Genomic DNA, 13,268 nt, shown 5'->3' with positions numbered 1-13,268 from the left:
GTTGATAAATGTTCTTGGTCAATTATTGCAGCCTCTAAAAAGCTCTAATCGATTCAATTACAAAACTTTGATTAGCTCTTCCAGTAAAAAGTGTTAATTAAACAACACAAATGAGGAAAATCATTTTCAAGGTGGCTGGTTTTCAGCAACAACATGTTTCTATTTCAATTATTATTCCCACAGTCTTATGTTGACTTGTCATGTTACAAAAGGTTTTCAGTTGTTGCAAAGGGCATTTCCTGCTACTGATAAGACCAAGTATCAATATTTACGAAAGAATAAAATGTTTGGCATTTGCACATTAGACACATTTAACAGGGATGTGCATTCTATAACCTCTCCCAGCCAATTCATGTTTCTTTTGTCATTTTCTGTAAACGGAAATGAAATGCTAAGTCTTCCTAATGGTGTACAAAGAATTGGAAAAAAAAATATTGATGTTTACACGGGTCATTAGCTGAACAAAATGTAAGTCAAACATGCATCGACTAAGCTCTGAGCATTTAAAATTCAAATTACTTTAAAATGTTCAAGCATGAATTATGATTAATTTCATTTTATATGCATTTTTTTAGGATTCCTTTCCTTTTTCCTTATTCATATCGGAGAAAACAACTGTAAAATAGCTGTGCACTGCAGTGACCAATGTGTCACAAAGGGGCACACACGGCTAAACGCAAATACACGAGATGCGAGAATTGCACTGTCCAATAAATGTTTAATTCAAAAAAGGAAATGTGAAAACAGGATTCAAAGTTCAACACAAAACAGGGAAAAGCAAAAAACTTAGCTTCAAGGACAGTGGGACATAATGTGACATGAGGAGAATATAAGGACTAGGGCTAATGGCAAACAGGAGTAGGCACTCAGGTGATTAAGGGATGAAAGAAAAGATGACTGAAGTGAAAAGAAGGCAACCCACCAAAATAAAACAGGATGTGAAAGGACTAAATCAAAGCCGCAGACAACAGCTTGTAACACAATGTCACTGAAACGGTTCAATTCTTAAATTAAAACAATACAGACAATAAAAAGAGGAGAAAATATTAATTTTGTCGTACATGTACAATTAAAATGATTACATCGGTGTTTGTGCATGCATAGACTTCATAATGATATTGACGGGTCAGATTCGATCTTCAGTGCGCCACGCCTTCAAGTAGGGGGCCATCCCACAATCTGCTTCAATTATTCGCAGTCGGTCGCAGCGACACATGCAGCAATCCAACCCCGGATTTATATTGAAAAAGTACGAAAGCTGTACCGTATACAAACAGGGAGAATTGTCTCAGGAGTGATTTGTTCAAGGTAAAATAATTATTATATTTTTCGTACCACACATGCATTTTGATACGTTGTGAAAAAAATCAATGGGAGAAATTACCCGCAATAACATTGGCATTATACTTCGCAATATTTATGCAAAACAGACATGTCCAAAGTGCGACCCGGGGGCCAAATGCGGCCCGTGGTCAAGTTTCATCCGGCACCCAGCCTCTGACATATTTATGCAAAATAAATGCTAACTGCACTGTTTTTTTTTTTTTGTTTTTGTTTTTTTTTGTTTTTTTTGCTTATAACAATGAATTGATACTGTTTTACGTCCATATCTATAAAGAATTCAGGGATTTAAGCATTTATTCACAAGAATTTACAGCGGAAAAGCTCTGTTTACATATGGCGGCCGCCACATTGACTGACAGACTAACATCCTCCTTCTACATAATTATGTAAAACAAATGCTAACTGCACGTTTTTTTTGCTTTTAACAGTGAATCGATACTGTTTTACGTCCATTTGTATAAATAATTTAGGGATTTAAGCATTTATTCACAAGAATTTACACTGGAAAAGCTCTGTTTACATATGGCGGCCACCACATTGACTGACAGACTAGCATCATACTTTGACATATTTATGCAAAATAAATGCTAACTGCACTGGGTTTTTTTTTGTGCTTATAACAATGAATTGATACTGTTTTACGTCCATATCTATAAAGAATTCAGGGATTTAAGCATTTATTCACAAGAATTTAAAGCGGAAAAGCTCTGTTTACATATGGCGGCCGCCACATTGACTGACAGACTAGCATCATACTTTGACATATTTATGCAAAATAAATGCTAACTGCACTGGGTTTTTTTTTTTTTTTTTTTTGCTTATAACAATGAATTGATACTGTTTTACGTCCATATCTATAAAGAATTCAGGGATTTAAGCATTTATTCACAAGAATTTTCACTGGAAAAGCTCTGTTTACATATGGCGGCCGCCACATTGACTGCTAACTGCACGTTATTTTTTGTGCTTTTAACAATTAATCGATACTGTTTTATGTCCATATCTATAAAGAATTCAGGGATTTAAGCATTTATTCACAAGAATTTACAGCGGAAAAGCTCTGTTTACATATGGCGGCCGCCACATTGACTGACAGACTAACGTCCTACTTCTACATAATTATGTAAAACAAATGCTACCTGCACTTTTTTTTTTGCTTTTAACAGTGAATCGATACTGTTTTACGTCCATTTGTATAAATAATTCAGGGATTTAAGCATTTATTCACAAGAATTTTTGCCGGAAAAGCTTTGTTTACATACAGTATGGTGGCCGCCACATTGACTACACACTATACCTGCATGTTTTTTTGTTTTTTTTTTGCTTTTAACTAAGAATCAAGACTGTTTTGCGTCCATATATATAAAGAAGTCAGGGATTTAAGCATTTATTCACAAGAATTTTCACTGGAAAAGCTCTGTTTACATATTGCGGCCGCCACATTGACTGACAGACTACCATCGTATTTCGACATATTTATGTAAAATAAATGCTACCTGCAGGTTTTTTCTTTTTTTTTTTTTTTTTTTTTTTTTTTTTGGCTTTTAACCAAGAATTAAGACTGTCTTACATCCATATCTATTCACAAAAATATTTGACGAAAAAAGCTCTTTGTCTGTGATTCCACTCAATCAGCGTTGACGGGCACTGCAACAATTCAGGCCCCCTATTTATCGGCCCCGTGCCCCGTGTCCCGTCATTATCATTATGAAGTCTATGGTGCATTTTGTGCTAGAATAGATGTTTGTACAATAGTTACAAAATGCTTTGTGTTTTCATATCATACACATTTTAACAAGCACATACACACACAGATACTTAAATGAATTCTATTTTCCTTGTACTGCCTCAAATAGTTTGGCTTTATTAAGTCTATGCAATCTTATCAGTCATCAATCTGAATCCATAAAAAGTGATAATAATCAGTCATTGACATCGACATTAATAAATCCCTCTAAAAACAAATTTTGCATAATTACAATTTATTACATTTATTAATTACTTTTTTTTTTTTTTTAATTCTAACACTGGTTAAACTTTTGCTACAGCCGAAAGGCATCAGAAAACTACTTCTGTCACTCTTTCTTGCCCATCTTTTTATGTTTTTCCCTGTCCTCCTTTGGCCAGCTTCAGCCATCTTAACTTTTAAGTCCATAGCTTTTCTTCCCTACCTCATGTTTTTTTTTTGTTTTTAAACCATTTGGTTCATTTTATTTTCATGGTTGAAAGTTATGAGTCTGTTATGAGTCTTAATGCACTTTTTGTTTCAGTTGATTTTATACAGACATTTACCTGAAAGTATTTCTTCACTTGAATCCTTGCCTTGGCTTATGCAAAGTTTTGTTACTGTTCTAGGGGCCTTATTTTTCGATCCCTGAGTGATGAACCTTACTCAGGCAATTTGCAAATGTTTGCATTTTACAGTCTTATTTTTACAAGTTATTGAGAGGCCTTTTGGTTATTGACAGGCTTGCTATCCTATAATTGCCAGGTTAAGAAAGTTGTTTCATGGACCATTGACCAAGACTTCTCCTCTCCTGTTGCAACAAGTGTTTTTATCTGATGACACTTCCAAATACCTGTTCTTGTCTTTGTTTTGATAATTATAATGTTCATGTCATCATGAAAAATCTGGTTAGGTCAAAGGCAAATCTATATTGAATCCACCACTACTATTTTTTACCTCCAAGTGTTCAAAATATACATATAAAAATTATATATGTATTATCGGCTATTGTATCGGTATCGGCCTTGGGGAGCAGGAAGTTATCAATATCAGTTTCAAAAAATGGTTATCGAGACCCCCTAACTCATATCACCTATTCTGTGATGCAAATTGTGGTGCAGTTAATTGTAACATAATCAAAGATTTCCAAATAGTGAAGCATTCAGGTGAAATCATGCCGTTCCTGACATTTTTGTACAATTAGAAAGTTTTTGCGATAAGAGTGTTGACCTGAACTTTAATGAGTTATTCGCTCACTGCACACTTACATCGTAGCCATTGTTGCGAATGCCTCTTCTGGCTCTCTCTCGAAGTACCAGAAGGTCCATTTCAGTCTCCACTGGGCTGGGGCTGCTGAGGGACTGCCTGCTCCAGTAGGTGGGCTCCCGCGGGTGAGAGTACCTGGCAGGTACGTTGAAGGGGAGGATACATTTTTATAGGTCTATATCAAAATGTTTTAGAATACTACACAGAATAAAGAATGAAGTAGATTACTGGTCAGCTTTCATTTTGAAGAGGAATACAAGATTTGAAGTTTAACTTTCAAAGCTTAGACAAAAAATAATATTTTAGCCTTGTTTAATTTTCTTATTTTAAAATATTTTTTTTCTAATGTTTTTGATAATTTATGAACATATTTAAACCACTTACTTTTTCCGCTTTATTATCAGGACAAGTGAACAGTGCGGAAACCAATTTGAATTCTAAAGTCTTTTTTTTTTTTTCCAAGCATAAGTGATTTAGTCGGGGGCGTAGGTTTGGTCTTAACATTGGTAGGGACAATATAACAGCATAACCTGCATGTACACTTTTGCTGGGGATGGGACATTAATAAGACCAAACAGATTGTGTGAACAGGTGTCAAGTCTACATTTCTAATGAATATGAACCTAATTAATTGATAGGCTAAATGATCAATGCAAAATAAATGTGTATTGACTTGTACTAACTTTCATGTGTATTGGTTCAGGTGATACAAAGGTAGATTCCTAAACCTAAGTTTTCAAAAACTACTAAAGAAACATTCTGAAAACTTTCAGAATAAATGTATGTAATCTATTAGCAAATTTAAATTTCAATATAATGTCTAAACCCTAACATAATTTATATTAACATACACAATATATACAGACTTATTTATAATCTTTTAACTATCTAGCAATGTAAAAACTAATCATTTGTCTTAAGACCACTCAACATTGTTAGTCTAAATAAAATAAAATAAATATAAATATAATACTGTCCACAAGCACATCCAAACGCAACAAAAAAAAAAAATCTTTTTTTCCTCGATTATGATTAATGTGTGATTATAAGAAAACATATATTTATAGGCTGCAAATAAAATATTTTTTAAAAATAAATAATGTAGAAAATAAATATGTTTTAAATAAATGCAAGTCATCAGCCAATCAAACGTGCTTCAAGCGGAGAAAATGGACTGGCACATTCAGCAAGGGAAAGGGGTCCAGCTTTACCTCTTATGACATCCAGCAAAGGAGGCCCTCTTTTCCTCTGCTGTCATTGGCTCCTTGACTCCGTTGTCATGCCGACTATGCCGGTTGTGACCATAACCGTGGCTGCCCCCCTCCGAAAGGGAGAACTCTCCGTAACCCTTCCTACGGGCTTTCTGGCGCAGTTTGTTCCTGTAGTGTTCGATATCAGACTTCTGCTTCAACCCACCATGATTGGCCTGCGGGTGATATGTGTGACTCTCAATAAACCACAAATACTGTAATAGGGGGTGAAAGCAGTAATTTATCAGAAAAAAGTCCTCCACCCATATGAAATCATGTGTAAATTTACTATACATCCCGTATGTAACAGAATGTAGATATGTACTGTATGTACAATTAGTAGCAATGCATTTATAATATAGTGAGAGTATGTACAATTCGTAGCAATGCATTTATAATATAGTGAGAGTTAAGGGGCACTGTTTACATATACCCTCTAAATCTAGACAAGTACAACCCTGTACCAAATAAATGCAAAAGATGCATTGATAATTGGTGTTAGAAAAAAAAAAAAAAAAAAAAAAACTCTATTTCACACCAATGAGCAGGCTTCTTTACATTACCTTCATCAAAAACACTGGGGTGTTTCTTAATGGACAGATTACATGAATTGAGCCAGGAAGATTCCTGTGAACTAGGAATTCGAAGACCGGCTTCCACACTAATTACTTGAACCTCGGCCAGTGTTATGAGTCTTGAAATGCAATGAAGATGATAATAGCAATTATATAATTTTTTTACCGCAAACAATTGATTCAGAGTAAGGCTGCAACAACTAATCGATTAAATTGATTAAAATCGATTTTTGTCAGCAGCTATGAGCAGTCCCGTTTGGGTCCTTGTTTGTGTGTAATGTGAGGGTGCGCTCATGCCTGTGATTAGCACAAGAGACAGAGTTCAAAGCTACAATCAGATTTATTTGCCGAATCAATAATAATTACGTGAGAGTGTCTTGAGTTGTGTGTGTTGTTAGATCCAGTGTGCCTCCGTCAGAGGTGAGTAAATGAAGCCAGTTGTATTGTTTGTAATTTTTGTTGATTAGACATTACTACTTAGCACAGAGTGGTACGCTAGTTAGCGATGATGCTAATCAGTGTCTTTTGTGTCTGTTTGTATTGCGTTTTGGGGAACTATAATAGCGCTTCAGTTATTGTTAGATGGTAAAGTTGTCTCGTTTCTTTTTATAAAGAAACCAAAAACATAAACTCATTCATATAACAGCTTAGTCTCCTTTCAACACAAACTCCCATTCAAACTGTAAATTGTCACACAAGAGAGCTTTGAAATTGGATTTGGATTGTATTCATGAACAACTGTTTGATAAGAAAATTGATGCATTACAGTCTGCCTCCTCTTTATTCGATTTTGTTATTTAGTTTGTTTAAAGAAAAAAAATGAGTCATTGACACAATTTATTTAAAGTGATCCTCGATTTTAAAGACATGTAGGCTCTAATAAATCACAATTGTTCTCTTGTATTAAAATATGTCGTTAGAAACACATAAAATGTTAAATCAATGGAAATATTTTATAATATTTAGTGCATATTTTGACCGATAGTTGGCGCCATGTTCTGCGGGCGCGGAGTGATGACGTAGATGACATTTTTCCAATCGTGTAGCGTGTGTACAACAACTGTGTATTACTGGCTTAACTCGTGAAGTAAAATGCCACGATGTGCTGCTTATGGATGCAATTTCGAGTCAAATGGAAACAAGGAGAGTGATGCGAGTCTCCACAAATTTCCTGTTGACAAGAAGAGGAGAAAGGTTTGGGAAAATGCCTGTAGACAAGCAAATCTTCCCAAACAACCAAGGCTTTGTTGTCGCCATTTTTCTCCTACCGCGTTTGAGGATTTTAGTAGATGACAACTAATGAAAGATCTCATCGGAGCGGCTAGATATAAGCGCAGACTAAAACCAAATGCTGTTGCGACTATTTTCCCGCACAAGAAGCCTCAGCCTGCTCGGATATCGAGTGAAATGCGCGCAATGAAGCGAGACGGACGAGACACTCTGGCCGCCCTCACCCAAGCCGCTCCTGTCGCTACAGCGGGAGGCGAACCTTCGGGCGTACCGCTAGTCACAGAGGAAGCTAATAATTCACCTCTACTGTCAGTTCATCAGGCAGTGTGTGTTCAGTATTCAGCTAATATGAGTGATGCTGCCACTCAAACTGATCAAAGCACGTCCAATGCAATTCATTCAATGCAACACAAATGTCCCAACCCCATTGATAAAGCAATAAATTGTCATTGCCGGAATGGCATACATGTGAAGTCAAAATCCATTTTAGGGGACTCCCTCTGAAAGCTCATCGCGAGAATGGCAAGAGTGCCAAACAGTAATCAGAGAAAAGGGTGGCTACTTTGAAGATACTAGAATATCACACGTTTTTAGTTATTTCACCTTTTTTCTAAGTACACAATACACACGTGTGCATTTGTAGCAAGTTATAACAGAATTCACCGGCGGAAATTATGTTGGCACGTTGTGTGGTTGGGGGCGGGGGGGTACTTTGTGAAGGGAACAGCTGGAAATAACTGTTACCTTCCGCGGGTCGCATGCCAGACAGACATTGCTATTTCTTGCAGCCTAAATGTCAATAAAACAACGCGGATTAGCTCCGTGGTTTGATACTCCGCATCCTTCCCTAGCTCGCCACACATTCATAGTTTTATTGCCTTCAGTGAGAGTTTATAATGTCAATGGTCAAGAAAATAAAAAGGCACGAATGCCAATGTGTTTTGGTCTGTACTGTATGTAAAGCATACGACAGCTCTGGATGCTAACAATCTACACAATTATATTGGAATGAGTTTGATGACGCAATAACTCACCTTGAAGATCTGCTGACAAAAACCTGAGTTCTCGACATCATACGCTCTCTCGCTCCGTTGTCATCGAGATGCACTTGCCGCAAGTACACCAGAAGTTTAGCCCAACACTTGCCTCATCAGGTATTTCTTGCTCTGCATTTCGCCTTTGCTGCTCGTCTTGTGAACGACCGACAGTGCTGTCCTGCTCTTCACTTTTCCGCTCTGGTTCAAATTGGAAGGGACGAACTGACGCGATGTTGCTAATGAATGACACGCTGAAGTCGAGAGAAGCGGGAATTGTGACGTCACAGCACTGCGACGTCAACAACCATGGCGAACAATCAGTTAAAATAATTTTACAAATTTTATTAAAATGAAAACATTAAGAGGGATTTAATGTCAAATTATTATAACTCATACTAAGATGTATCTTTTAAGAATTACTTGTCTTAAAACCAGAGGATCACTTTAAGCGATTTGCCCACAAGAAATAAAAATGTCAATAAGTAGCACTTTTTTCAATTTTTATTTGAATAAACGAGACTTTTGACTTTTGTGTGATTTGTGTACTGAGAAATCATTTTTACGTTTCAGACGTAGAACCTTTATTCAAAACTTTTATGTATTTGGAACAGTACAGTTGTAGACTACATTTAAGTCAAGAACCTGTAATCAAATATTTTTGAAGGATAGTCATCCATTTTGGTTTAATTGTTACTTACAACATACCTAAAACAACTTAATCGTTGAATTAATTGTCTGATTAATCAATTCTAAAAATAATCGTTAGTTCCGGCCCTAATTCAGAGGATTGGATGCACACTGTTCACGTATCTATGCATGAAATAGGTGCTATAGTTGCTCGATGGTGATGTCAACCAATCGCAATTGAATAAAGTTGTGAAATTGTATTTATTATATTTGAATTGAATTTAATGCCACTTGAAATATAAAGCATGAACTTGACAGTCCTATTTTTGTTAAATTATCGATCATTTTTGGGTTAGAGTAATTTTTCCACAATGCACACAGTTGGTTTGTGATCAGCTTGTGACATGTTTCAATGAGGTCACATCATGTGTAGTTGCTGTCTCTATTAGAAAATGTCATTTATAGGAAGGAATGTTCATTTCTATAAACATATGAACCTCCTCCTGCCAAGCTCCTCCGACAATATCCGTGTCTCCTCAATGCAATTTCTGGTGAGAGGGGCTGGCATTTAAACAGAAGCGTGAGGAGCTAGGACCATGGAGGCTGCAATTAGAGACATGAGAGAAACCCTTGGACTGAAGCTTAAAATACATTTCTGGCTTTACATGACAGGGACTTAATGAGCTGACACTCTGCTGACATAAAAATGTACATAAGCATTTTTTACAATGCACATATATTTCATTTGACAATTATACCTAAATATACCCTTTACTTCAAATGTATCTACGGATGAAATATCGAAACGTGAAGAAAATGCATCGGGTGCATTCATGTCAATGGGAGCATGTCTCCCCACTTCCACAATTTTTACAAAATTCCTACTGATATATTTTTATCATAATAATAACAACATGGAAGAATTTGGGGAGGGGGGGAGAATTATAGTAAAATTATTATTATTACACGTTGTAGGGTGCATGTCAGAATAGTGTTTTGTGTATGGAACATTTAAAAATTGATGTTCACAATGTCCTATGACGTGTTAGATGGGTATTAACATACAGTATTATTGAAGATATAAAAATGCATTTAATAAATATGAGCCACATTGAATACAAATGTTAATTTAAATATGATTACATTGCAGTTTTACTAGGACAGTGGACTAACATCACACGCAACCTTATTCAGTTTTTTTGTACATATGTATGTGAGAATCCTAAACATTATGGTCTATTAACTGGAAGGGATGTCCCGATCCGATCACGTGATCAGAAATCGTGCCGATCGTGCCATTTTTCAGAGGATTGGAATCGGGTGAAAAATACATTTGTTTCTCTGCTTCATGCTCATACAGCGCCACAGCCTTTCACCATCCCTGCTGCTAAGCAGTGCGGCCAAACTGTCCAGCTTGCATTTGGTACTTCAAGTTAATGACGATTGACAGGTTTCTAGCTTTGATCTTGACAGAGAAGTGATCAAAGTCACAGTTGTGTCAATCATCGTTAAACTTGCATAAGTGTGCTACGGCAACTCATTGTTTAAGTGAGAGGCTGTTCTTAGCAGCGTGAGCATCAAAGCGTGAGTGGATTTGAGTGGATTTACTCAATGAAGCATTTAATAAGACAAGCATTTTTTTACATTATTCTTGTTTAAAAACATTATGAAGGCGGCACGGTGGGACAGTTGCATGTTTGGAACTTTTGTTCAGTATCGGATCGGGACTCGGTATCAGCGGATTCTAAAAATCAGGTGACTTAGACTCTGGTGCAAAAATATGCGATCGGGACATCCCTAGTAACGAGACTCTTGCGTCTGTCAAATTCAGGTCTGTGGTGTATTTATATTTGGCCTGAGAGCCCATGAAAATAAAATGGGAGAGTTATTTGATGGGGTTTAGGTCATGGATCTGCATTTTTCCTCGATAAAGTGTGTATGTTTGTGTATTTGTTTGGAGGTGCTTGCGTGTGCGCGTTTGTCCGCGTGCGTTTAATGCATGCATGCGCATGTGTGTTGACTTGCCTCGCCATTCGGGATCACAGAGTCTTGGCTGTGAGAGGAGGTTGAGGGGTAAGAATAAGTTGGCTGAGCTGTCATGGGTTTGATGGTGATGAGCCGTAGAGAGCTTGTATGATCATCATATGGGTCTGTGAAGAAGAAGATGAAGGTTAGCTGTCCCTACAGGCAACTGATGTTACAGTCAGAAAGATAGCAAATGTTGGCATATTTTTTATGCTTCAACTTCTCTGTGTTTAATAATAGTTATAGCTTAGCTTTAAAACCAGAACATATGAAGTGTACATCGTGCATGTATAGTTAAAGCCCAAATTAGTCATGCTGGCATAAGGCTAGGTTCATACTGAATGTCTTAATGCACAATTCCGATTTTTTTGTCGTATATATATTCTGGCGTGCCCATTCAGACTGCCTTCGTCCATTGAGCCCTTTCAAGTATTACGCATGCACACTAACTCGCAGTCTGACACGCGCTGAGCAAACAGACCCGCATGCACAGAAGCATCAAAACAAATAAATACACATGGACTGTATGTCATTCCAGGGTGATATTTTGATTTCCAGAAAGAGGACACAAATACCAGACATTAATAATCACTGTTTATTTATATATTTTAAGTTTATATGGAATGATAAACGCAGGCACTGTGCGTGCATAACGCACACACATATGAGCAGTTTGCCCCGACTCACGGCCATGTATGCAATAGTTAAATATTGCTCATTTGGTGCATGGGAAGAAAAATGAGCATTATCAGGCTTATACTTTTATTTTTTTATGACTGTGGTCAAGCCCGCCTCCTGTGTAAAAGCAGAGTTCAAGCTAGGCGTTAACGCTAATGCACAGCTAAATCACTGCCGTCCTGCCTGCCACTCCGAGTCTTTGCTGACGTAATTTCTGCATGAATTCCGATTTGGGGGACTTGACAGTTCAGACCGCCGCCACATTCTGGAAAAATGTGGCCCAGATCAGATTTAAACCACATATGAAAGGCTAGGTTCATACTACAGGTCTTAATGCACAAATCCAATTTTTTGTCATATCTGTTTTTTTGGCGTGCCCATTCAGACTGCCTTTGTCCATTGAGACCATTCAAGTATTACGCATGCGCACTAAGTCGCAGTCCGACACGTGCTGAGCAAGAGGACCCACATGCGCACAAGCATCAAAACAAATGACCACACATGCTGGCTGTCATCGGTCATTCCAGGGATATCATATTTTGCTTTTCAAAAAGAGGACACAAATAACAGACATAAATAATCCCCGTTTAGGCTTATATTCAAAGTTTATATAGATCGATAGCATGCATGCACTGTCCGTGCATGTCATACACACTCGGCTGTGTAAGCAATGTTGAAATATTGCTCATATAGAGCAGAGAGAAAACCGATCATTCTCAGGCTTATCCTTAACCCATTTTTATTTTTTTAAATGACTGTTGTCAAGCCCGACCCTTCCCCAAAATCCGTGTTCAATGCAAGCTAGGCGCTAATAACGCACAGCCGCACCACTACAGTAGCGTCTCTCTCGCACTTTGATGACGTAATTGCTGCATAGATTCCAATTTGGGAGACTTGACAGTACAGACCGCCGCGACATTCTGGAAAAATGTGGCCCAGATCGGATTTGAACCACATACGAATGTGAGCCAGATCGGATTTGAAATGGTCCAGTTCTATGCGACTAGTCACGTTCAGACCGTCAAGTTAATGCCTCACTCGAGTCGGAAAAACACGAAAAAATCGGATTCATGCATTAAGACCTGTAGTATGAACGTAGCCAAAGTGACCCAGATCGGATTTGAAATGGTCCACTTCTATGCGACTTGTCATGTTCAAACCGTCAAGTGAATGCCTCACTCGAGTTAGAAAAACACAAAAAAATTGGATTCGTGCATTAGGACCTGCCATATGAATTTAGCCTAATTTACAGCAACCATGGGATTTATTCCCAATCAGTTATTGTTACTGCCACTGGGAGTGTGAATAGACATCTGTGTGACCTGTGATCAATTGAATGGCACCAGTCTAGTGGACAGTCTGCCCTGGGTAGTTCCTAATTTTCCTGCCTCTATGAAAAGGCACCTTGGTAAAAAAAAAAAATGGTATGATGAGCTGTGATGTCAGAGTGGTCAGACTAATATACAGGGTGTTCAAAAATGGTTGACCCCATTCTAAATGCCCATATCTC

At 37.5% G+C, this 13,268-nt stretch overlaps 1 protein-coding gene across 5 annotated transcripts in view; it reads right to left on the bottom strand.

Moving 5' to 3' along the window:
* kiaa1549la (KIAA1549-like a) overlaps positions 1-13,268 on the bottom strand; it is a 220,515-nt gene that overhangs the window by 19,448 nt on the left and 187,799 nt on the right. For all 5 annotated transcript variants that reach the window (XM_057837451.1, XM_057837452.1, XM_057837453.1 and 2 more), the window contains 3 exons: positions 11,081-11,205; positions 5,548-5,762; positions 4,339-4,471 (listed from right to left, as the gene is read on the bottom strand). In XM_057837451.1, coding sequence (XP_057693434.1) covers positions 4,339-4,471; positions 5,548-5,762; positions 11,081-11,205 — 473 coding nt within the window. The remainder of the gene's footprint in view (positions 1-4,338; positions 4,472-5,547; positions 5,763-11,080; positions 11,206-13,268) is intronic.

Source organism: Corythoichthys intestinalis, chromosome 5 (genome assembly GCF_030265065.1).
Source record: "Corythoichthys intestinalis isolate RoL2023-P3 chromosome 5, ASM3026506v1, whole genome shotgun sequence".
NCBI classification, from domain to species: domain Eukaryota; kingdom Metazoa; phylum Chordata; class Actinopteri; order Syngnathiformes; family Syngnathidae; genus Corythoichthys; species Corythoichthys intestinalis.
This window is presented reverse-complemented; position numbering and strand designations above follow the sequence as displayed.